This window comes from Aythya fuligula, chromosome 9, assembly GCF_009819795.1.
Source record: "Aythya fuligula isolate bAytFul2 chromosome 9, bAytFul2.pri, whole genome shotgun sequence".
In the NCBI taxonomy this organism is placed as follows: domain Eukaryota; kingdom Metazoa; phylum Chordata; class Aves; order Anseriformes; family Anatidae; genus Aythya; species Aythya fuligula.
Genome location: NC_045567.1, coordinates 2,439,165 through 2,464,003, shown reverse-complemented (window position 1 = coordinate 2,464,003; position 24,839 = coordinate 2,439,165). Strand labels below are relative to the sequence as shown.

The following is a 24,839-nucleotide window of genomic DNA, read 5'->3' as shown; positions in this document are numbered from 1 at the left end:
CTTACTTTCAATAACCATAGCCTGTATACCCTCAGAACCCATAATTAGAATAAATGCAAGTCTCTTCAGGGAGATGAAGACAACTTGTGTATATGCCCCCAAGACTGCAGGCCACATTATGGGTTGTCATGGCCTTTATCAACTTCAAGGATATCCAGATTAAAAAAAAAAAAAAAAAAAAAAGGAGGGGGCAGAAGCACCAAGATGTAGCCCAGGTTGAAAGACAGAAAATGACAGAAAGATAAGGAAGAAAACAAAAGGTAAGTCAAGCTAATGCTGGCAGGTGGGGTCTAGATTGAAGAAGGATGGAGCTAGAGTAGGTACCCCAACTCATGGTGGATGACTGAAAACCTTAGGAAATGGGGTATGATTTGACCATCTATGTTTCAGCACAAGAAAAAGTGAGTGCCAGTTCTTTGTTCTCTCTTCAATAAGAAGTCTATAAGCATCTTTTGTCTCCAGTTTCTGTGGGCTACGATCACCCACAGCTCGAACTGGTTATTATTCTGAAATGAAAATGGTTGATAATTTTACAATTTGAAAGTGATTTGCACACACTCCTGAGAAACGTAAATAATTTAAGATTAGTGATAAATGCATGATTACGTTTCTTTAATTACAATTTATTTTAAAAATACGAAAGTAATAACTCCAAAAATACACTTTTGACCGTTTCACCTAATAATAATAGAATGTAGTGAGTGAAGTGAGGGTCTTGAAAATACTGATGTTAGTTTTCTTTTAAGAAGTTAGACAGCATACCTGTAACAATATTTAACATATTTGTACTAATCATGCCAGATAATGCTTTTTCTTTTAAATCTTTATAACTTAAAAAAAATAGCTACAAATAGATAGGAAACATGAGTTACAAAAAACCCTGGAAAGATGCATCTTTTATGGAGTCCTGAAAGCACATTTGCTTTTGTATTTCATCTTAATTTAGTGCTTATCCCTAGGTACCACGGAAATGTTATCACACCGCTAGGTCGAATGCTTCCTTACAAAGTCAAACAAAATGTGCTAACAGGCTACTATCAAGAAAGTATCTTTATACACAACCAATTCCACACCTCCCCTCCAAATATTCATTTTGCTTTTCTTACAAATACCTGGGGAAGTATATGTCCCTTTTTCCCCTCCTTGATGGTTAACATATCAAAGCTTTCAAAGATCAGAAGGGAGGTGAGTTCCTCAGAAGAAAACACATCATAGGAAAAAACTCCCCATCTGTAACGCAGGGTTATAGGATTCAAGCAGCTGGGCCACCCAAAGGAGGTCACTGAAGGGACACAAATGCTGCAGCTGGTCTACAGCTGTCATGAAGACAATATGAAGGTTCATTACGGAGTGATAAGTAATCTAGCAGCAGGAAGGTTACTCAAGTACCATGTAACTTTTTCTATTTACCATCACAAATTTCAGTTACAGTTTTTATTATCCCGTTAGTTACAAAGTTTTATAAATATTAACAAAACATTTGAATCCTTCTGTGGTTAAAATGTCAGTTTCTACCAGTGCAGGGAGCGTTTCACTGCTTGCATCCAGGTATCCATAGCAGGTCTGTATTCCTCCAAGTCCTTCTGGGGCTCAAAAACTGCTTCTATTCGCCTCAGCTTCTTTAGTTGTTCTTTGTCAGTCCAAAGTCCTATAAACAGAAAGTTCATTCTCAAACGCAACCGTAAATGTTTTCTTTTTGAGTTGTTTAATTTATTTCCAGGAGATCCAAGTCAGAAACACAATAAGAAGTCATGACAGCTTTTCTTTATTCAACCAACAACTTTCTCAGAGGAAAGCATGTTTTTTTACATCGTGAAACTCCCTTCCAATAGTATCCACTTGTTTGGAATGCTGACAACAGCACATCTGCTTAACTGGGATGGTTTCCAAGGAACAGCTCTGGTACAGTGAAGCTCACTAAAATTTCATCAACACTGTGCTTTCAGCTGCAGGTCCCTTGAAATGGAGAAGGGCCACAGAAACCAAGACTCAGCACTAGGTGCTTTCCCACTGCCTCAAAAATGGTATAGATTGCAGAGAACAACTGGCACTACCTATTCAGGATAATTCATGGTATTGAAAAATTCTTGTCTATCAAGGACTTCCTTACAGTGTTAATTGCTGAATAAATCTTACCTGAGCATGTATTTTTTATCTTACAGTTATGTTATTTACATATCACAGCAATTATAATAGAAGTATAGATACACCTACAAAGCATATTTCCGCTATGGAAGAGCACTGGCAGTTTGTAGTTTCAAGTCAAGTTAATTATACGTCAATTCTTTGTGAGTAAAGCTAGATTTTCCACCATCCCCACAACGAATTAATTTTGTAATTCCATTGTGCATATTTATGTGAAAACCTTAAAAAAAATAAAGGCTTGGTTCAGAGATGACAGGACACAGCTCCACTATGAATGACACTGCTCAACATACGCAAAGCAGCTTCCTTGTCACATGATCCATCCACACCAAGCACAGCTTCACGCAGGATGAAAATGGAAAGGGACACACAGTGCCCGGGTCGAGAAAGGGGGAGGGAGCAAAGACAGGATTCACCTCTCTTCTCCAGCACTGTATCCTCCTAAATGTAAATGAACCTTGCAAATCTTCATGCAGATACATTTCACATTAAACTCACTGTTGCTATTCGTTTATGTAAAACTGAACAAGCAAATTAGGACATTGTGATAAAAATACAAACATGGTCCTTATTTGGTTAACATATGACCTGCTTTCTTGGGTCCATGAAATACAACCACAAGGGTAAAAGGGATTATGTGGAGAAGGGCAAACACTTCTTATCTTGGCTTCCTACAAAAATGGGTGAAATAATCCTTTGGGGGACATTTTACAATGATTTGAGGTTATGCACTGTTTTACTTTTTCCTTATCTACAAACATATACATTACGAGGGGAAAACAAAACCTTCAGAAACGTATACATACCTGAAGCAAGACCTGCTAGAAAAGCTGCACCAAGACTAGACATATCTGTGTTTGCAGGCTTTTCTATTTTCTTATTAATCAAATCTGAAGTCATCTGCATCACAAAACTATTATTACTGACGCCTCCATCAGCTCTACAGGAAAGAGGAATAAAAGGCAAAAAAAATAAAAAAATAAAAAACCCACATGCTTAGTTCAAACGCTTACTGCCAACATTTCAGACACCTATGCATAAATCTATCAGTTATGCACAAACATTTCCATTTTCTTGGAAAATTTAGAGGCCAGCACAGGGTGCCAAGAGAAAAAAAAGATGCCTTTAATTTGGGCGTCTGAGGGAGGACAGGAGGGGGGATGCACAACAGACACATTGTTGAAAGTTTTGAGAGCTCTATCCTCAAAACTACACATCTCCCTGATTGCAATGTTAGGGTTTACAAAATTATCACCATAACATGACAATAGTCAAAACCATTACATTAAACAAACCCTTTCCAAGGGCTCTCACACCTGTAAAAGTGCTTTTTGCATTACTAGTAAATATTTGTATTAGGAAACTGAAATGCCTTCATGAGCATAAGGCTTCCACCTATTTTGTTTACTTCCTTCCTAATTGCACAATGTCTGAGACCTTCCCTATGCTTTCCTTGATAGTGTTGAGACAAGCAAAGAGAAGTAATAAGGATGTAGAGGATAAATGAAAACGATGACTTTGTAGGTGGCAAAAGCAAGGGAGAAACAAAGGATAGAGTATACTAGCTAAGGCAGGAATTAACATTCAGCAGAGAGTAAGTATGCTGAAGACAGGATAAAAACAAAGTCAGAAGGTATTGGTAGATATTGAAGTTGTGAGGACAAGAGTGGGAGAGAAATTTACAACCCAACTGTAAAAGCGATTAAGTGTGTCATTACCCTCTAATGCTTAATCCACAAGCTAAATTGCTGCTCATCTTAGCTAACTCTATTATAGTCACTACACGAAATGGCAATCTTCTGTTAATGAATAAAACAGAACACGGTCACACAATTTAAAAGTTTACATTACAATGTAAATGAAATTTAAATTCTAAGGTTCCCTAGGCAGTACTTTCACACTTTGTATTTTTCAATGTGCAATCTCCATAGGACTTCCCAACTTCTGTGCACAATTTTGTACATAAAAAAAGCCTCATAAGGAACAAGGAATTCCAATACTTTCCACCCCTTCCCTCTTCAGTACTGCCCCAATCCTGGCTTTTTTTTTTTTTTTTTTTTTTTTTTTTTTTTAAAATGTTGGCCTACTCTGTCCCAGTATACAATGTAACACCCAAACTTTTACCTTCCCCTACCTCTGTACTTGCACCTTTCTTCCACCACTCAAAATTCTGAATTCTCAACTGTCTACATGCCTGCCAGTCTACTTCTTCCTTTGCATGAATATCACTGGTGGGTTGGAGGAAAGAGAGGGACAGAAACACTCTCCTTGCTGTTCTTGACTGTGATATTACAATAACCCCTGGTTGTCAGAAGGAGAACTTTAGAAAGCTTTTCTCTGGAGAGGCTTGAGGCTCTAAAGCAACTGGTTTGTACAATAGCATCTACTAAAACATGCAAAGTAGTTTTCCAGCAACACATAATTCAGCTAAATATTTCCAAGAGGTTGTGAAAAGCATGTTCTAGGAATCACCATCACCTCACTGAATTTGATTTGCCTCTCAAAAGACAAACAAAGCCAACATCTTGACAGTTGAATTGTGAAAATATTCTTCCTTGTACACCTCACAGATAGATTCAGTTTCAACTGTCTTGAAAAACTGATTGGTCTGTGACAGACCCCACATAAAAAATTCCAGTAAAACAGGATTTTGTAATAAAGGGTAGAATGACCTTTGTAATAGGCATTCCTGTATGTACTCTAACACTACATAAAAGCACAAACTTGGTTGCTTTTTTTTTGTTGTTTTAAATTAGAGCAAGTCATTACTCACCTGTTGATAATCACCAATGCCTATGGTTTAATTAATAATCCTTCCGTGCCACTTTTAAAGCTACATTAACATTTTACTTGGTAACAATCTATTTCTCAGCAGCAGAACATAAAGTTCACACCTGTTTAAATCAAACTCCCATGTATCAACTTAAGTTACATGAAACTTACCGAACAGTTTGAAGAGGAATGTGTACCTTCTTCACAATGATATCATAAAGCTGCTTGTTTCTTTAAAAAAATATTTAGTTTAAATAAGCATTTTGTATTCCATACAGTGTCTCCAGTATCTACACAGTTAAAAAATAAAATACAAGGCAAAAAATGCCTCAGTAGTGTCAAAACTGTTGCACAGATAACAAGTTTCCAGAACACATATATAATTTTTTTTTTTTTTAAAGACTGAAATTGTTCTGTTATACATCGTGAAGACACAAGTATGGCTAAATCACAGCACATTTTATAGCAAAGGCACTGTAGAAGGTACATTTATTCCCACCTGAAAACGATTATAGGTTTTCACAGACAAGATGCAACTACTGATGTAAGAAGTGGTTTAGAGTGAGGAAAGTGTGCTCACAGAAGTGTTAATTGGAGTTTATCCTGCTGTTTTTTAAAGGGAACATCTGAAAGCTTTTGGTTTGACCTGTTCTGAAACAATTTCATTTAACTGGAAAAAAAAACAACTATGCACAAAGGGTCTCTACTTTGTTTTCAGAAGACGCAGGCTTCAGTTCAGGAACTGCATCTCAGGTTTTTCTTACAATGAAAAAGAAACTGCATTAGGGACTACTGCAGCAATACAGAATGTCACCTTTCTCCAGACACTTTTTTTTTTTTTTTTTTTTTTGCCTCTTTGCAGGAGGTTCATATGCCCAAGGCAGAGAGCTGGTGACTAAACAACAGGAATAGCGAGCGTCCCATAATTGGCCACAGTAAGGCACAAGCCAGGATCAAGCTACATTCACCTTCAGTTCAGGGCATGCTGGCTGGGATTGCAAGACAGAACAATTTGTTTCACAGTGAGCTACGGATGTGATCATACCAGTGGCTATCAGCAATATTTGCAATCCTGACAGTTAGATCTGGAAGTTCTTGTCCATTCACATATTTAAAAATATCTAAGGTGCACAATAGAGATTCAAACTTTGGCTAATATAAAGCTTCCAACACACATTGCTGGAGTGGGCTACAGCTTCTGATAGAACATTTCGAAGAAGGTAAAGACAAACTTCCAAAAGAAAATATTTTTAGAACATGCAGAAAACAATATAATTTAAGGACCCCACATGATAACTTAATAACAAAAACTCCAAGCTAATAAATATACACAAGTTTATTTATAATGTATTCAAGAAAAGAAAAGAAGCAGCATCTAAAATTCCTTTTCAATGTTACTGCAATGGATTACTGCAATTCATATTTTACAAACTGCAGAAATCAATGCATCCATTTAACGCTGCTGGTTAAAACAAGAGCGAACATGACAATGTACAAGCAAGACAATTAAGCAGTTACCTGAAAGCTACAGATTCCAATATAGCTCGTACAAGGTGACTTCTGCTTGTAGTAGGTTTCAGCCCCATGAAAGAGGCACATAAATACGGGTCATTTGCAGAAACCTGTGGAAAAGATTTCACAGTGAGTTCAGTGAGCTGTGTTTGTAGGCTTTGAGAAAGAAGTCAAATAGTAAGAAAAAAATAACTTACGACAGTTACAGGCAGCATAGTGAAAGAAGAAAATTGAAAACAATATGTAAGCAGTGTATAGTGTTATTAACTAGCTCAGCGAACAGTTTAGTCTCTTTCAACAGCAAAAAGTTTAAGTGACTTACTAAGTAACATTAATCTGTGTGACTTCTCTTTCAAATTCATACAGCGTACACAACAAGTGTCTAGACAGGGCACACTGATATAGCTGTTCTCTAGCAAAATTTCACTTATTTTATAAACTCTCCTGAACTTCTGAAGGACAGACTTTTAAGTATCACTGAAAAGGACAGTGATCATTATTCAGGTGAATTGGTTTGTACTACAGGCTGTTTTCAGTGACACCAATAAACAGTTTCCACCTAAAAGTCTAATGATCACTAAGTTGTCTTTTTTTGCAGGAGAACTGGAGGACTGATTTATGAATCTCCTCTTTACCCCTTCACTCCTTTGATGAACTTTATGACAAAATATTGCTTTGCTAGTCCATAGGTATTTTGTGACAATGTTAAGTTCTATTTTCACTGTAGAGTAATTTTCGATTTGAAACAACCTTCTCCATATCAATTATGACAATACTTAAAAGAAGTTTGAATTTTATACTTATAAAATGCATAGACACACAAAGTAAATGAAGAAAATGCTAGCGTATAAAAAATGATGTATGGATAGGTACATATGCAGCAGCTCAAGAATAGAAGATGTTGAACTATGACTTAAATAGTAGATCATGATCAGCAACTACCAAAAAATGGGTTCCTAAATAGAAAAAAATTGCACTTTTATGGTCTAAGAAAATATTCCCTTCCCCCCCCTCCCCCCCCCCCCACAATACACAAGTAACCTTTCCATTCTGGGCTGGGAATGGAACTACCTTTCCAGCCCAGAAGCATAAGAAAGATTCATTATTTAGGTTCACAGATTCTCATATACTGGAGGGCAAACCAAAAAGCATGGATTCATGTTCTACATAAAGGCGAGGATTTGACAGAATCATCCATTTAAAAAGAGTAGCCATTAAAAAAGGTTGTACATATACATGCATACGGCAAACCAAGAGCTCTCTGTTCTTGCTGTTACTACCAACCACAGCAAATTAAATCTGGAAACCCCTGTTCCTTGAAGAATCAGAATGATTAATGCACATATTCACTCAGTTTCATATCTACTTTCACAATGATGCTTCCCTTTCAACAGGCTGCATCACAGCAGTAGAATTCAGTAAGAAAGAAACTCATTCTTTCTGCCTTAATATGGATAAACTGAGAAACATTTTACTCTGTGTAGGAAATGAACACATGGGCTTCATAACCCCCCCCCCCAACTGCCATCATTTTGAGGTCTAAGAAACATTGTCATACAATCCATTCATGCTAGCATCCAGCCAGTGAAGCAGACTCGTTACTGTTGTAGAAGCGTTCAATTCTCTTCTTGTCCCTTTTTCATACTATTTAATCTATTCCATCAATGTAGATTCTCTCACTGTGAGTCTACTAGCTAAGTCCCACTAGAGCAAGGAAGGCACTGGTGGATGCTATTAGTGGTTACCAGGAGTCACAGTTGAAAAGAAACTCATTCAGTTTTCTAAGTACAGGTCCTAAACACGGAGTGGGAATATTTGAGTTAGGAAAAAAAGAAGACTGAATCAAATCAATGTTTACCAAGCACCTAGCTGGGGTTCCTTCTGGAGTCAGTGTCAAGAAAGAAGGGGAAAACAAAACACCACAAAACAAACAAAAAAAAAAAACAAAACAAAAATAAACAAACAAAAAGGAGGTTTTAGCAACACTTGTAGAACCTTTATAGAATTGAAGAATAGAATTAAATGTTCAAAAAAGATTCAGACTAACATTTGTCTACCTTGGGTCTCCTGTCTACAAATACTGGAATTGGTCATGGCTCAACACTTCCTTATTCAGAGCACAATTACTCACAGTAAATGCTAAATGAAAGAATCTTAGCATAGCCAAGCTTTATTGCCCTAAAAATAAAGCTAATGATTAGGGTGTTTGTGAGAGGATAGCTGGCCTACCTGTACGAGAAATTATTTTTTTTCCTTAAGACACTAACCCTGGGAATGATCAAACTGAATATGGTGGTTCCAAAACCTTTTGGAACCACACTGGAAGACAAGCTGTCAAAAGCATTCCACGTAATTCCCAATGTACATATTCAAACCAATGAATTAAAAGATTTGTAAGGGAAAGCAAAAGACAGTGGTGATATTTTTTTTTGAGAAAAAAATAATACTGTTTTCAGCTTGATGGCATTTCTTTATTTGTTCAGGTAGGATAATAACCTCTGAACAACCAAGAGATTCAAATACCAGTTGTCTATACATTAAAGAACTAGCTGACAATGGGCATTCCTCTATGCTTTCCTCTCAGTGTGCCTGGGCCCTCTGTCCAATGAAGGTCATAATGCCAATAATCCAAAAAGACAACGCAGAGACCAGGTCTACACCATGGAGTTTCTCCTGAACAGCCACACTGCTTAAAAAACAAATAATGATTTGTGGAGAAAAACTGCTCTTTTCATGCTGCCAAACCCACAATGTAGTTACGCTGCTGAAAGCATTTTAGTCAGACTATCTCACATTGCTTAGGACAGCAGCATACCAAGACAAAAACTTTAGGGGCTCTGCAGTCCCTAAGCCAGGGAATGCTACATTAGCAAAACCTCTTTATTCTCATTCTGTATGCAGGTTTGCCTAGGAGTTCTGACTTGCAGCTCTGCTATATTTTGTTGTGAGAAATTACAAAATTATTAGTACCAACTGTCAAGCCCACAGTGAAAGCAACTGCTCTAAAGCTCAATAGGCAGTATGTCAGCTCCCCAGCTCCACCATTTGTCATGTAACAGAACATATTAACTGGGATTCCCATCAGTTCTAAACTAGACTGAACTGCATCATCAACATCACCCCCCTTGCTGCCCCTGCGCACTAATGGCAGCTCACCTCCTAACAGAATTCAAAAGGGATCATGAAGCAGAGGTAGAAAAGACTGACTTGGTAGATGTGTAGTCTTTAGCATAAACAGAAAGCAAATAAAAAGAACCCAGGACCTGTGACCCAGAGGGGATCAAGTAATTGCAGGAAGCTCCTTCATTAAAGAGTAAAATAGAAGAGAGCTACTGGAAAATGTAGGGAACTGAAATGCAGAGTGAATGCCAGGAACTCCTCACTGTACAAGTTGTACTCAGTAACAATACCAACAAAATTCCAGATGGAAAAAAAATAGATTAAAACTTGCAGAACCAAGAAATGTCTGAATGTTACTGTCTTTGCTTTTCCTAACACCAGGACCTGCGATCATACCTGTACTCATATTTAAGTACGTGCTGAAGTGCAACTAATATCTTTAAAAGAGGCAGAATAAAATTATTTTAGAACTGTGCTTAGAAGGTTTATCTCAATGAAAGCCCTACACTGAGTGGAAAAGCTATGGGTTTGGTTTCTGTCTGTGGGTACCACCTGTGGGCAAGTCACTTAGTTTATCAGTCCCTCGGGTCACCATCTGCAAAATGGAAGTAATTTTCCTGCTTTGTAGGCTTTTTCTCTTGCAAATGGAAGGACTGTTTAAGTATTCTTTTATCACAATGATCCTCACACATTGTGGTATGGGACAGAGAGTAAGAACCTATTACAGAATAATTACAGTGATAAGATGTAAAGTACTACATCAAAACAAGATAAAAGTTAAAATTTTAACTGAGTAATTATTAAGAATATATTCTTAGTCATATTAAAAACTATAAGTTTACCTGAAAACCTGGAACAAAACAAACGCCTTGAGAATCAACAATACTCCGTGCCATTTCTGCTGTTTCATCTACATTGGTGAAAAGATCTGCAAAGACGCATAGGTCGTATGTTTGTATTAATTTTGATTTCTTCATATATCACAAAGGGACAAAAAGCTAGAGTTGGGCTATCTCCTCTTGCAGTATTTCTCAAACATGTTTTAAGGGAAAACAATACTTCTGTACTTCATGTCCATCAATCACATAAAAAATCCTATTCAGATGAAAACTAAATTAAAAAGATCCTCTCGTAACTGCTATTCCTTTTAATCTTCACATCCTGTAGAAGATCATTAACTTTCCAGTCAAATAGACGTAAACAGGAGTTAAGACTAACAATAGCACCCTAAGTACACTAAAAACTTAAACGTTGCAAAACCTAAGACATGTTTTTCTTGTTTCCCTGCAAATACACTGTTACTGTCAGCCTAAGCACAAAATGACTACAAAGTCTTTAATATATTTTTTATCAGCACTTACAATATTTTTACAAGTGACTGACACAAATCTAAGTACAGTAGGTCCTAATATCATACCAATAATATTAAGTATGGATAAGTGGCATGGAATTTGATGCAGCACTGATACTTGTATCTGTAGCACTGAACTACATGTTGAAATGAGTCCTTTTCTCAAAAGATCAGTGGATTAATCAAACGTTGAATGAAGACCTGAGGATCAATCTTCGTCATACTCAACCCTTTAGGGCATATAAACATGCGTGTGTGTGTACGTATGCACCAGCACTTGAGAACTTCAAGAAATGTGGGATTTTGTGATAAGCTATATTTCAGGAAAAACTTTCTCAGATAAACCAAAATTTAGGAGATGAGTTCCTTTTTTTGCATCCCACTAAGGCATACTGAGTTTCTAAGAAAATGGGTAAATAGTGTATTAGAGCACTCAGAAGAGCTGTCCTACAAACAATCAGTAATTCTCAACATCAACTACCGGAGGGCTAGATTTTTCTTTAATCATTTATTAAACTGATGTGAAAATCCTTTCATTACATAATAATCAAAAGCCAAAAGGCACATTACTTGTATGTGCCACACTCATAACACTGTTAACTTTTAAAAATAATGTTCATAACTCAAATCTGTTACTAATTCTGAGATGTACAGCTAGTGAGCTCTCAAAAGCATTAAAACAAATTTTTACGGAAAGTAATGTTTACAATCATGCTACCTAGACTTAATTAATAGTCAGTTTCTGTGCTGCTTCTCAACAATATCTAGCCTAAAACAAGTCTCCTTTACAACAATTCTATTCAAGAGTGGATACCCAGCTTAAATAAAAAAAAGAAAAGATACAAGAAAATTTATGCTCAGAAGAAAACAAGTGAGGAGCATAACATTCCAGGAATATAAATGTACATACGTAAGACGTCTCGAGAGGTAGAATCTGAAGAGGAAATGGTTATACAAACTGTGCAAACCAATCAGAGGCATTTTAAGAGGACAAATTAATTTTACTTCATTAATCAGTTCCAATTTTTGAATAAGGAAAATTTATAGTAGTGCCTCAACTATCTGCAGTAAACACACTCACCAAAAAAACTACTGCATTAACTATGGATATTCCACTGTCCAAAACATGTAGGATAATTTCTTCAGTTATGGATAAGAAAACCAAGCCCAACACCATAACGATAACCCTATAAAGCAGTAATGTATTTCATCGTACTACAAAATCAAATAACTACTTACTTATATCCTGAGCCCATTTTATGGCATTGCCAATGTCTGACATACAGCCTTCAGTTATGTAGACAACTTCATCCCCAATTTTCCAACCAATCAGTGGATATAGATCTTTATTATTTTCCATGAAACAAACCAAAAACATCAATTAAATTTAAATGCTTCCAGGGAAACATGCATGCAACCCCAAAATAAATCAAGCTAAATAAAAGTATTTCCTTAACAGAATTTAAGTTAAAAAATAACAGTGGTTTACATTAAAATTGATTAAAATTTAGTGGTTGAATTACAAAAGACCTTAACATTTTATTAAACCAAATTAAGCTAAAAAAAGCACCACCCAATTATAAAAAGTCTTGAAACTATAGAAAAAAAAAAGCTATCTGCACTTTTTTTGAAGCAGAAAGAAATTACTGTTTTACTCTACCAAATAATTTTGGCTTTGCAATAATGCAAAACAAGTCCTTGAATTTTTTTTCCCTTTTATCTCAGAAGAAAGGCAGAAATAAGCTATCACTATTGCTTTATTTGAAAATATAGTACAGAATCTTTCACGTAGTACCTTCAAAAAGACAGCTATCACATTTAAATAGCCAATAATGAGAACAAACATGACAATTTGTTCTCCCCTTTACCCTCCCCAAGACCACGCTGAAACCTTAAAAAGAAAATAGAGGTATCCTCCTTAAAGTGTGAACACAAACACCTTTGTGTTTGATATGTATTAGTAAGGAGATAAATTCAAAGTCTTCAAGCACCTGCCAGACTGAAAAGGATACACCTGATACTACTTAACTGTTTTGCAGTATCTCACCATACCACTAGGTGTGATAGAGAACAATCACATTTAATGTGAAAGCAAAAAGATTTAGTATCTAGCTGACTCACAGACATTTCCCAGGGCTGCACCTGGACAAACGGGTTCTTCAGGTCACTTAACCTAAGCATTTGGTGGCCTCTGCAATAAAAACTGCACAAACCTCAAGTACCCTAACTGTCCTTGAAGCCCGGTTTGCAATGATAAGAGCACTCAGATTACTTCTGTAACCATGCTCGGGCACAGTGATCACTGGTAATGCAACAAGGATAGATGACTCTCAGCAACTACATGACCAGGAAAGACAGAGGACCAAGCCTTTTTTTTTTTTCTCTCTATTCCAGTACTGTATAATACTGCTATCTTTCTACAGCTAAAAACAGAAGGCAAAGCGTAACCGTATTTTATCCATTTTTGTATCCTCATCAATAATAGCTGTAAAGTAACATGAAATATTCAAAGAACAAGTGTTTACTAGCTTACCTCTCTTTGATGCATAGAGATTCCCTCCAGTATTAATGTTCCAAAAGCCACCTGTTCCCATCGTCAGTTTAACATCTCCTGGGAGGAAGCAGCATTCTCCAAACATGGCTGACTGCTGGTCAGCTACCTGCCATGCCAACCAAAATACACCAACAAGTTGGTTACCAACTACCAATCTACAATGCCACTGGATTTTAAAATAGCCATGTAAACATTTCAGAGTTCTGAATACACGTAACTATTCATACAGGAATTAAACATTTCTACACAAATTTTTCAACTATTAGCAGACCATTCAGATTTATCAGTCAGATTTATCACTAGAATCAAATTCTACCAAGTTTTGGGCTCAGCATGAACTTTTGAGCTATTGCTTGTGTCACTGAAAATATGTTGTGGAAACAAAGGACTGTTTCATGTTTTGGTACTTCACATGGATAAACGGGGCTTTTTTTTTTTTTTTTTAAAAAAAAAACTCCAGGGAGAAGAAGGGAGTAGCCTGGCCTGAGTTTCTGTTCCACCAAGTATCATGCTGAAGATGTGACGTCTTGGCTTCCTTTTTTCCTGCAACCCGTCCTGTACCAAATTATTTCATGCTCACCTCTTTCAACAACATTTTGTTAAACGTATTTACTTATGTTTGTGCCTTGGTCTAACAGTAAATTTACAAGTAAGTAGAGGCTACAATTCTTCAAAAACAGCAGGAGGAATTCATACCAGGCCAACGATATTTTTTCCATTTAACTCAGTTGAAGCTCATTTTTTGTAGTCAAGTTCATTTTTTTTTTTTTTTTAAACATCATATCACTAAAGTAACATGTTTTTCTTATCAAAACCTTAAGTACTAACACAAGAAAATATTATTCTCCATTTCTTTTTAGGGTAAAATATATAAACAAACAAAAGGTACCACAAGTGGTTCTATTAACAAACATGCCTACATTTGCGCAGAGTCTTAGTGAAGTCACGCCAGGCTGTATCCCATTGCAAAACCGTATCTACAACAATGGATTTTAAGCCCAAGATATTACTGCAGCTTCAAATAGAAACCAGGTTTGTCAAGCCCTACACATTCCGTACTTAATCATCTCATCATCTAACCTTAAAGGACTGTAACCTCTAGAAATCCCTTCCCACCCCTCTCCTCCAAGCCAAAAACTCAGTTTTCAGAGCAAAATTCAATAGCCCACTCTACTATAGTTAAGTCACACAGAAGTAATAGAGAATGCTTACTAAACAAGCACGTATTAAATCAGAACCAGATACAAAGAAATATAGAAATATACATATAGGAAATACAGAAATATAAATATAGGAAAAATACCTTCACTCACCAATGACATTATTGGAACAGGTACCCCAAATATTTCAGAGTCAGATGATCCAAAACTGAAGCTTCAAATAAATATTATAGAGAAAAATCGTAACCCTGAATTGACCATTGTTAAAACAAAACCAAGATAACTAAGGCCCAGCTCTGTATCATCAATCGAAGGTAATGCTACTATTTTATTTTAAAGAAAGCATTAAAACTATCACTTTAAGAAATACATCAGTAAAAATAAAGTTAGTAAAAATAAATTTTTGCATGTAGCATAGAAGTGTACTTATGCAGATAATCGTAACACGTGATTTCGTGCATCTATTTATTTATCTTAAATACTATTAAAGATACATATAAATAAATACATATATATTACTTTGCCTATGCAGGTTATGTTATTCTTAAAGAAGTTAATGTTCTTTTGAATATGCTGCTATAGTTACCTCGTGTCTTTCACTGGAGGATAAACAGACATTGGAATGGAAAGTAAACTAGACAAAGTGGGGTTCCAACATTTCTGAAATAATACAAAAAAAAAAATCAGCAATAGCCTCAAAAGTACATTAAATAGCAACAAAGATTTTTCTTAATAGCACATACCGTGAACGGTTCAAAAATGCCTGTAGAACTAGCATTTGAGTAGTCTGTGGCATATACAGAACCTAGCATAAAAAAAAAACAAACGTAAAATATTTGGGCATCTAAAATCTAAGTCATTAGAAACATTTTTTCTTTTAAACATGCCCACAGCTCCATGAAATATAAACTGAGTTTCTATAAGCAAAATCATAATGCATACCGCAAGTACACAGACTTTACCTGCTGTTCCCTACAAGGTGCGTATACTAATTACTTTATTTAACTCTCATGAAGCTGGCCAGAAAAGAGGTGATACTCTTTACAATATTTAGAGCACTGATTACATTGCAGTCCATCATAAATTTATACAATTGCTCAGGCATTAGCCTTCACACAGCTACCTCTTCTGGAACAGAAGCTTGTAATTCTTCCATGTTACAATTCGTTGTTCTTTTGCTTTCATGGGTACTTTTCTTTGAACAAGACTAATTAGTTCTGATCATTTTCTTTAGATCTTAAGCATTTCAGAGCTTGATTAGTTTGAATAATTACTTCCCTTTACTACTGTTCCATGCAGACCCAAAAATAATTCAGAAGTTTTTTTTTCTCTTTTTTAAAAAAAAACAACAATAAAAATCTTACAATATTCACCATTTATTAAAAAAGCATAAATTATCAAAGCATATTTAAATTATAAGAAATATTAGTTTTAGTCATTAATGTAATTGCTTAGATTCCGGTATATTTTATTAGTATTTAAGAGCAACTGTAACATTCACCTTTAGTCAATTTATACAGTAACCACGTGTCAACTGTTCCAAAGCAGCAATTATTTTTTTTGGCAGCTTCATCAGCCTGGGAACAAATATACATAAAAAAAAAAAAACAAAACTATTTACAACTGGATATGATGAAGAAGAACATATTTCATTTCTCCTTTTTTTGTTCTCTTTGTAGGTTAACGATAATTATGTCCTAAGAAAATAAGTCTCCAATTACCAATACTTCTAAAAAGGGCGAGTCACCTTTTAATATAATATTGTACCTTATAATGTATGTAATATCTTACGAAAAAACTGTTTGTGATCCTAAAAGAGAGAAAGGACAGTTTCTAATAGCTGCTGCAAAGAAAAGAAAAGCAATTATCCAATGTTCTACCGCAGTAGCATCAAAGATCTATGAAGGGAAATTTTCTAGTCACAATTCTAACAGTGGTGAAGGAGCAGTGATTGAAGAAAACAAGATCCAAAGCATACTATACTAAAAAAAAAAAAAAAAAAAAAGCAATAAATATATTTTAAAACGTGTGCTTGAGAACAGTACGAAATAAGCAATTGCTTTCTGGTTTGTGATGTCTGTAAAGAGTCCAAAATGTTACTTTCCTTAAAATAAGCGGCTTACACATCATGTGATTTCTACTAACTGATACTGTGTACAGCTACAGAACTCATAAAAAAGGACATAGCTACAAATTCACACAAAATATGACTGGATACACTGTTCTCTGTAATCAAGAGACATTTTTGAGCTTCTTGGTTTGATATTCACGTATTTTAAATATCAGTGCCTGGAGAACTTATGGGACAACATTCATCTGACATCAAAGACTCAGCAGCTGCATACTTTCAATTTTGTAATATTTCAAATTCACACCTCACATTTTCAACAATATTTTCAAAACATGCAAGTAAAAACTATCACTAACTTTCTCAATAATTATGATGGAAAAAAATTGAACAACATTTTGAGCTTTCTTTGCACAGGAAATACTAAAATGGATGTTGATAATTTTCTTCAAAAATGAACACAAAGTAAAAAGAAGCTCAAGTTATAAGTACTATCAGAAGAAACAAGGAAAAGAATAAGTATTAGAGCAAAGAATCAAGTAACAAACAGCTTTGTGTTCATTATTGCATTAGATTATTCCAGCACAACGTGTTTCCCAATTTACACTACAACAAAATGCAAAATAAATTGCAATGTTTGACTAAGTATGCTATTGTTTAGGCAACTATAAAAACTGAATAAGTGCAGACTGGTAAGGTAATACTGCCAGATGAAAACAAGCGTAATTATCACACAAAACTGAAGTGAAAACAACTTTAAAACAAAAGTACAATTATTAACAGTAAATTTATACAAAAGGAAATAAAGTGATTTGACTCTGCTTCTTATGCACAAAGAAAATTTCTTCCTACTACACATTTTCTAGACTCAGAGGCAAAAGTTGTATAAATGCGAGTAGATCTTATGTAGGTAGATAGGCTTTGACTGTTGATGAAGACTGTCATTCTGGTTCTTTTGAGGAAAAGCATGACCAAGGAAAACTGAAGAAGCCACAACCAACCTAAGTAACTAACCATTATTATGATTTAAGTTATTACTTTTCCCTTTCCAACTTACCTCAGGTATGTTTTTGAAAACCCACGACAACTTCATAGAAGTCTGGTGTGTTGAAAAAGTAAGAAAACTGGGAGCCAAATATCGATTGTTCCCAGTCAAGAAATGAAGTATTGTAAAAATAACATGGATTACCTGTTTCAAAATAAAACAATTAGTTTTCAATCTCACCCTTTAAAGGTTTCCGATAAATTTAGAATGACTAAAGATGACAAAATGACTACAGAGATGAAAGCAGCTGTCATAAGATTACATTCAGAATGCTCAAAATCTATTAGAGAATCCTTACATATGATGTCAGTGGCTAGCCTTCCCACAACAGACAGCAAAGAAAACAGCAGCTGCACTAATCAAGTCTGTTTCCTGATTTCTGCTGGCACACTGATAGAAACTGCATTACAAAATTACATTACCTATATGAACACAATGCACTATGTGGTAGACAGTGTTACAAACTGTTATTCCATTGAAAGTTCTTCTACATGACAGGCTCAATCATGTTTTAAGAGGTTAAACAAAAATTACTAATTAATCAAAGTTCCAATCACAGAAGAAATCAGCATCAAAATGAAGTATTTAAATAATTATGGTTGATGCGCTAGGAATACACTTAAAAAAAGTAACTTAAGTTTTTCTATTTAGAGCAAGTGTCTCTTAAAACAAGTACAAGCCATGCGCAGCATAAAACATACCTTCTCCAGATAACCTCAGAGCACATTTAAAGAACACAACCAAAGCACTGCCAACCAAGAATTACCTGCACCCAAAATTTATGTTGCAGCTGTGCTAGCATGCAACATTTTAACACAGAAAAGACTAAAAAGTAACAAAACGCATGCTAGACCTACACATATCTTTTCCCACAATTAATGCACTTCATTTTTATCTTGGTACCATTTTCCATGCAAATCTTGCTTACTTTTTCTTTAAATGTTTGAGGCCATAGCATATTTTATTAGTATGTTAACATTATACTTGCAGTATTTCATATACTCTCCCTATTCATCACAAAAATTAAGCACTTATAACATGTTCAAGCAATATATAGCTTAGCAAAGTTTTACCTTCAGCAGAAGGGATCTGTTCCAGGAATTGACAAGTTCAGCACTTCTCAAGTCTTGCCAGCTTATGAAATTATGAAAAGGTTTCCCTGTCTTCCTGAAAAATAGTATTTGAATGTTCTCAATTGAAATCACAGAATATACGCAGCCCCCCCTCCCCCCCCCCCCAAAAAAAAAACACAACAAAACAAAACAAAACATCATACACCACTTCCGATCACAACATTTAACATGAGGTCAATTCCTAAAATTGCCTTCCTCTTGGATTTGAGAAACTGGTAACAAGCACCAAGACATTTTTGGTGTAAGGCTTCTCACCACAATTTACAGAAAAAAATCAGTCATATAATCATTTAGGTTGGAAAATACCTTCAAGGTCATCAAGACCAAACAATATACATTTTAATTTTTTTTTCAAATTATCAAAACAAAAATTCTGAACTGCTGCAAACCATGGCAATACAAACATAAGAGAATACGACTGACTGACTTTTGCTGCTTTTCAGAACCCTGATTCAGTTCAGGATTTCTACAAGCTGCTCCTGTCCAGTCTGTGGCAATGAATATAAACTCATTGCAGCTAACACACAGCATACATACCTGTGCCATGTAATGAATGTTGCTCTCTGTGTTGAGATGCCAAGACCAGCAACTTGCCTCATGTGAAGTCCTGCAGCTAGAAGATGAAAAGAAAAGAAAAAAAAACAATAAACAAGCAATAAATTCTAATATAACCATAAAAGCTATGGAATGTTTAGGAAATAATTTAATAAAATGTATCTCTATAGACTAACTGCGTGGCTAGAGCAGCAAAGTAACAAAGGACTTTGACCAACTGATTCCAAAGCAGGTCACTAAACCTACATAATTCACAAAGCAGTTGTGGCCCACTGACCCTTTGCACATTCTTAAAGACCTGTTGATACTTCACCTCAACAAATCCAGAGACAGGCCTATGTGTAAGACACCAATTAAAATGTTCATTTCACATGGATGAATGTGAACAAAAGCACAAAGTGATGAAATAATCTTCACAAAATCAAACGGAAAACCCAACAACCGAAAGACATTCCACAAAGAAACAACACAACATTGATTCTGTAGGCAGTGAAGAGATTGATTCCAATATACCACAACTTTTGACATCAATCTTTCAGAATGACATTATCTCACCTAAAATATTATATTCCTTCAGTAAGCTTTTAAAATTAGTAAGAACACACTAGTTTAGAATACTTATCACTGAATGCAGCATAGTATACTTCAAATTCAGAAGTAGAAAAGTCTACATTTGGGTATACACCCATTTTATTGTAATATATTACCTTCAAATAGCTGTAGCAAAACATCTTTTCTTATATATATACATATATATATACACATATATATATATACATATATATATATATGTATATATATATATACATATATATATATATATGTATGTGTGTAAAAATATGATGTAAACATTTAAATTTATCCCCAGCTACTTTTGAAGTGGCTGTAGTCAGTTTCCATAGTACCTCCATGCACGCTTAGAGAAGCAAAGTTGTGTGAAGAAGATATACGCTAAGGAATTCCACATCGATGTTTTGTACAAAACACTGTTGTCCTGAAGGGCTCTCAATCCAGCTATTTCAGTAAATCACAGGCTATGCAGGTACATATCACACACAACCTGCTAACGTCTCCAGGTACTTCTACCCCTTCTTACCTTCTGCCCCAAGGACCTCGCAGTCCTTGAGCTGAAGCAGGCATTAACAGCAAGACCCTCAACCAGCTGAAAATCAGATCCTGCTTGATAGCAGGAGCACATGGGAGGAGGACATTGGAGCGGGTGGCTTGTGAACAGCAGTTTTTCCCTTCCAGTAGCAGCTAGGTGTAGACAAACCACACTGGTACTGCCGCAGCTCCTCGCCAGTTGGGGTGGCATGGCTTACTCCTCCCTATCTCCACAAGCTGCAGGATCCCACCACTTTTCTCCTAGCAGCTATGATGCTCTCTCAATTCCTCTATGAGGAGATCTAACTTCCATTAAAGGCGAAAAAGAAAACTGAAAACAAAAGATGGACACTTTTCAGCTAAGCTTGTGAGCTGTCTCTTGGAAGGGCTTAAACACCTGAGCAAGAGAGGAACGGGACCACAAAAGCTAGGAGCAATTTCCACCTTTATGCAGTACCAAGCTCCACCGGCTCACCCATCTGCACACAGAATCACATCTTAGCTCCACACAGTCCACAAACAAAATGCTCCTGTGCCTTCTTTCTGCTTTCAGATGTCCTTCCTGCCCCTGCTACCACACCCTCTTCTTGTGCTGGCACACTCGTGAAGCTTGGCTGGCACAAACAGCTACGTGGTGAGCTGACTCAGGAAACTGCTCTGGACATGAAACAACCCTGTGGAAAGAAGGGTGGGACTACTTCTTTTGACAGCAGCGTGGGCTTGTGTGCAATTACACACCTACTTAAAAATGCCTTGCGACAGGGCACACAGCTTGACGACGTGAAAAGCTTCCTCTTTTAACACTTGCTGAAGGATCTTGCTTCCTGATTCGCCCCACAGAATGGGAGTGGAAGAAGCTAGTAAGGCCTTCAGGGACTGAGGTGGCATTACTAATCTTGTAACAGAACAGTTGTGGCTGTTGAGAGAACAGACCAGGAGTCCAGAATAATCAGCTGCAGCTCACACCTGGTAATTGTTACTTTCTCTGTCCCCCTAAGCTGTCCTCCTAAGAGGAAAGAGCAGCTTTGCCTTGAACCAGGCTTGGAGGCAGAGCAAACACTTCAATACCACCAACCTGCAAAGAAAGGAGGTGCCTAAGGCATTGAACAAAAGAGCAAGTACAGATGCACATACACAGCAACGTGGCTGGGACACCCTGAGAAAGCGAGATGGGGTGAGGGACAGGCTCCTGGCATCAGCATGGAACAAAAGGTGACCCATGCTGGATAGTGGCACAATGGGAAAGTTGTGAGAGTTGTGGAAAGTGAGTGTGTGGTTAGAGCAGAATCCAGAAGAGGGAAAAGCAGAACAAAACAAAAAAATGCAACTACCACCAACAAAAAAAAAAAAAACAAAAAACAAAAAACCTACAGAACAAACAGAAGCCTGTTAGACAAGGGAGTTGTGTGTTATAAGGTATAGGGAATATAAAAAAGCTAGGCTTAAGTACACCTAGAAGAGAACAATAACAAGAAATCCCCTGGTAAGAACTGTTTGTAGTTTCAATGGACCAAGTGGGAATACCAGGTTGTAACAGGGAGGGCACAACTACATAGCACCCTCCCTTTGCTCTCTCATATGCTCACATCCACACACAGCAAGTGGCAGCAAAGGGGAATCAGAAGAGGAAACAAGCCTGCCCTCTGCTCAGACACAGAAGCATTTGGGGAAAGGAAGAGACTGGTATGCATGCTCCGGGAAGCTGGAGCAACAAGGCACTGTTGCTGAAGATCAAATCCAGTACACACACTGCTTCTCGTGCTTCAACCTTAATCTGGTCCCAGTGAATTGAAATAAATAAGTAGAGGGGTTCTATTTTACATGATTGGGTAGTCCTTAAAGCGTGCTGTACACCTGTGCTCAGTGATGAATTTTCAGTATGATTTTTTAAATAAACAACAACCCTCACTTACTAGCTACTTAGCTAACAACTAGTTTTTAGCAAATAAGCAACTACTTTCTCAGAGACTTAGTAAGCCATTACCTTGCACCGCCTCTTTTATTACACCAATAAATTGGCTCCACAGGACTTCGGGATCTAACTCAACCCAGCCAGGATGAGGATAAAGCGACTCTACCTGTTCACAAAAGATACACAGCATTATTACAGTCCCTCATCACAGAAACTGATCATCTGGTGGAAGTTTGAGCAAATGTGTTTGGTTTTGCTTTACTTCTAATTTTCTAAATCTCTACTGTGGTGGAAGAAATACACGTTTGCCACTTTCAAAGCAGAGCTGAACACGGGTGTGTGATCTGCAGAGCTCTTCCTCAGCCCCGGCAGAATAGAAGAGCCTAGCCCCCAGGCCCCGGGGAGCCAGCAGCGCCTCGCAGGGCTCCAGACTGGAGCCCAGGCTCCCTGAGGGCCTCCTGCACACCCAGGGATGCCAGAGGACGCCAGGACAGGGAGGCTGCCGACGAGTCGCATGGAAATCACGCCGAAACTCATCGCACTGCTCACACCTTCCTCACAGCAACCCTGCCCCAGCACCTGCTGACGAAGAGGCCGGTTCTGAAGATCACCTCGATCCCCACACCGCACAAAGCACGGGCAGCCTGCAGCCGCCCCCTCAGGGCGTGTGAGGGCACCCCCGGCAGGCCGCGCCCGCTGCTCGGAAGGCGCCGGCGGTGCGGGGCCGAGGGAGCCGCCGCCGCCCTCCCTCCCTCTTTCCTCCGTCCCCCCGGGCTTCACCTTCCTGCAGCTGGAGCCCCTGACGGCGGCCGCCCGGTCGTAGACGTGGCACTTGACCGCCGTGCTGCCCACGTCCACCCCCAGCACGTAGCGCGCAGGGGCGGCGGCGGCGCCGCCGCTCTCCGGCTGCCCGCACGGCATCGCCCGCCGGGCCCGCACCGCCCCGCGCGGCCGGGCCCGCCACGAAACCGCCCTGAGGAGAGGGCGGGCGGGGCCGCGGGGGGTGGGCCCCGAGGCGGGGCCGGCCCCAGCAGTTAACCCCCTGCTGCCCTGCACCTCGGCTGGGCTGCGCCGGGTTACGGTTACCGAGTGCACCCCGCAGGTCTGCAGTTGGGCGCCAGATGTTGAAGGGTTTCTAAAAGGAATGGCTGGAGTGCCGCTGGAAAGCTTCTTCAGGGGGCTACCGGCTCTCAGGGAAGCAGTGTTTAAAACTAAGTCTTCCTCACAGCGGTACCAAATGGGGAAAAAACAAACAAATACACACACACAAGAGCAGGTGGGCGGTAAAGCCAAGGAGCAAACTGCACCAGCTTCCCTTTTGTTAGTAAGTTATTTGTCACAAACAAATTATATATAATTAGATTAAATCCTCATTTGCAGCAATGCTCCTGTGCTACTACCTTCCTTCACACAGAGAATCGCGTTCGAAGTTTATTTTAAAATAAAGTTAATGACAGAGACGTTCTCTCTTCACCCTTAAGCGGGGGGGTGGGGGAGGTTGTTGTTAAACAGGAGCGACCAGAGACGTTCTCAGTTAAGCAATAAAATTCAGGATACAGAACCCGAACTAACATCAGCAGAATTTAGTCTTATCATCAGTTTAATTAGAACAATTAATCAGTTTGAACTCCTCACTTAATTAGAATAGGAAAAATAAAAGCAAAAAAAAAAAAAAATTTTTTTTCCCTTGCAACTTTAATTTGGCCCCTTCACAAAAAAGTTGCATTGTGGAAACAAAAGGATGGGATAAGTCTCATGTTATTGTATCTTTAAACCAGGAGTATTTATAGCAGCAAGAGCCACATAAGGATAGGCTCTCCACCTCACCCGGGCACTCACAGAGGTCACTGGGACAAAGGTGCAGACCACAGGGGAGCTGAAGGTGCATAAAATAGAAACCTAGAAATGCTGCTTTAGCTCTCCTCCCTAAAGAACGACTCATTAGGAAGCCTTGGACTTGTCTTTCATACAGAAAAGAAAGGTCTTTTACTCAGTCTTTTAGAGCGTATCTAAGATAAACAGAAAGCTAATAGATACACGTCAGAGAAAGGTATCTGATGCACTATATATGATCAAGACTAAATTTATTTCCAACTATTAAGTTTTCATTTTGTTTGGTAATTATTCCAAACTTCCAAATAAAACTCCCAAAGTAAAATTCAACATATGCAACTGCTAAAGACTAAGAACTCTTTACAAATGTTCAAAAACTAACCAGAGTTAAACAAAATAGGAAAAATGCATCTAGATGTCTTTGATGTTTTTAGTGTATAAATGTAAGTGGAGCCTAGCTCCCTGCAAAATGAAGCAAAACTTCACAAAGAAGAAAGAGATGCAAGTTACTTTTTTCTTTCACAAGCTCTGTATTTGTTACATGTAACACATACCCCTCTGATTCACCGTATTGC

General features: G+C 37.7%; 1 protein-coding gene across 1 annotated transcript; it reads right to left on the bottom strand.

Moving 5' to 3' along the window:
• Nucleotides 1–597: 597 nt before the first annotated feature.
• GK5 (glycerol kinase 5) lies at nt 598–23,352 on the bottom strand. The gene is made up of 16 exons (XM_032193533.1): nt 23,212–23,352; nt 22,504–22,597; nt 19,398–19,473; nt 18,801–18,894; nt 17,740–17,871; nt 16,116–16,191; nt 15,358–15,419; nt 15,201–15,274; nt 14,768–14,828; nt 13,434–13,560; nt 12,140–12,244; nt 10,392–10,477; nt 6,436–6,539; nt 5,089–5,148; nt 2,952–3,085; nt 598–1,648 (listed from the first exon to the last, which is right to left on the bottom strand). Exons 1-16 carry the CDS (start codon nt 23,350–23,352, stop codon nt 1,512–1,514), a joined length of 1,563 nt encoding a protein of 520 aa, XP_032049424.1. The 3' UTR covers nt 598–1,511.
• Nucleotides 23,353–24,839: the final 1,487 nt, after the last annotated feature.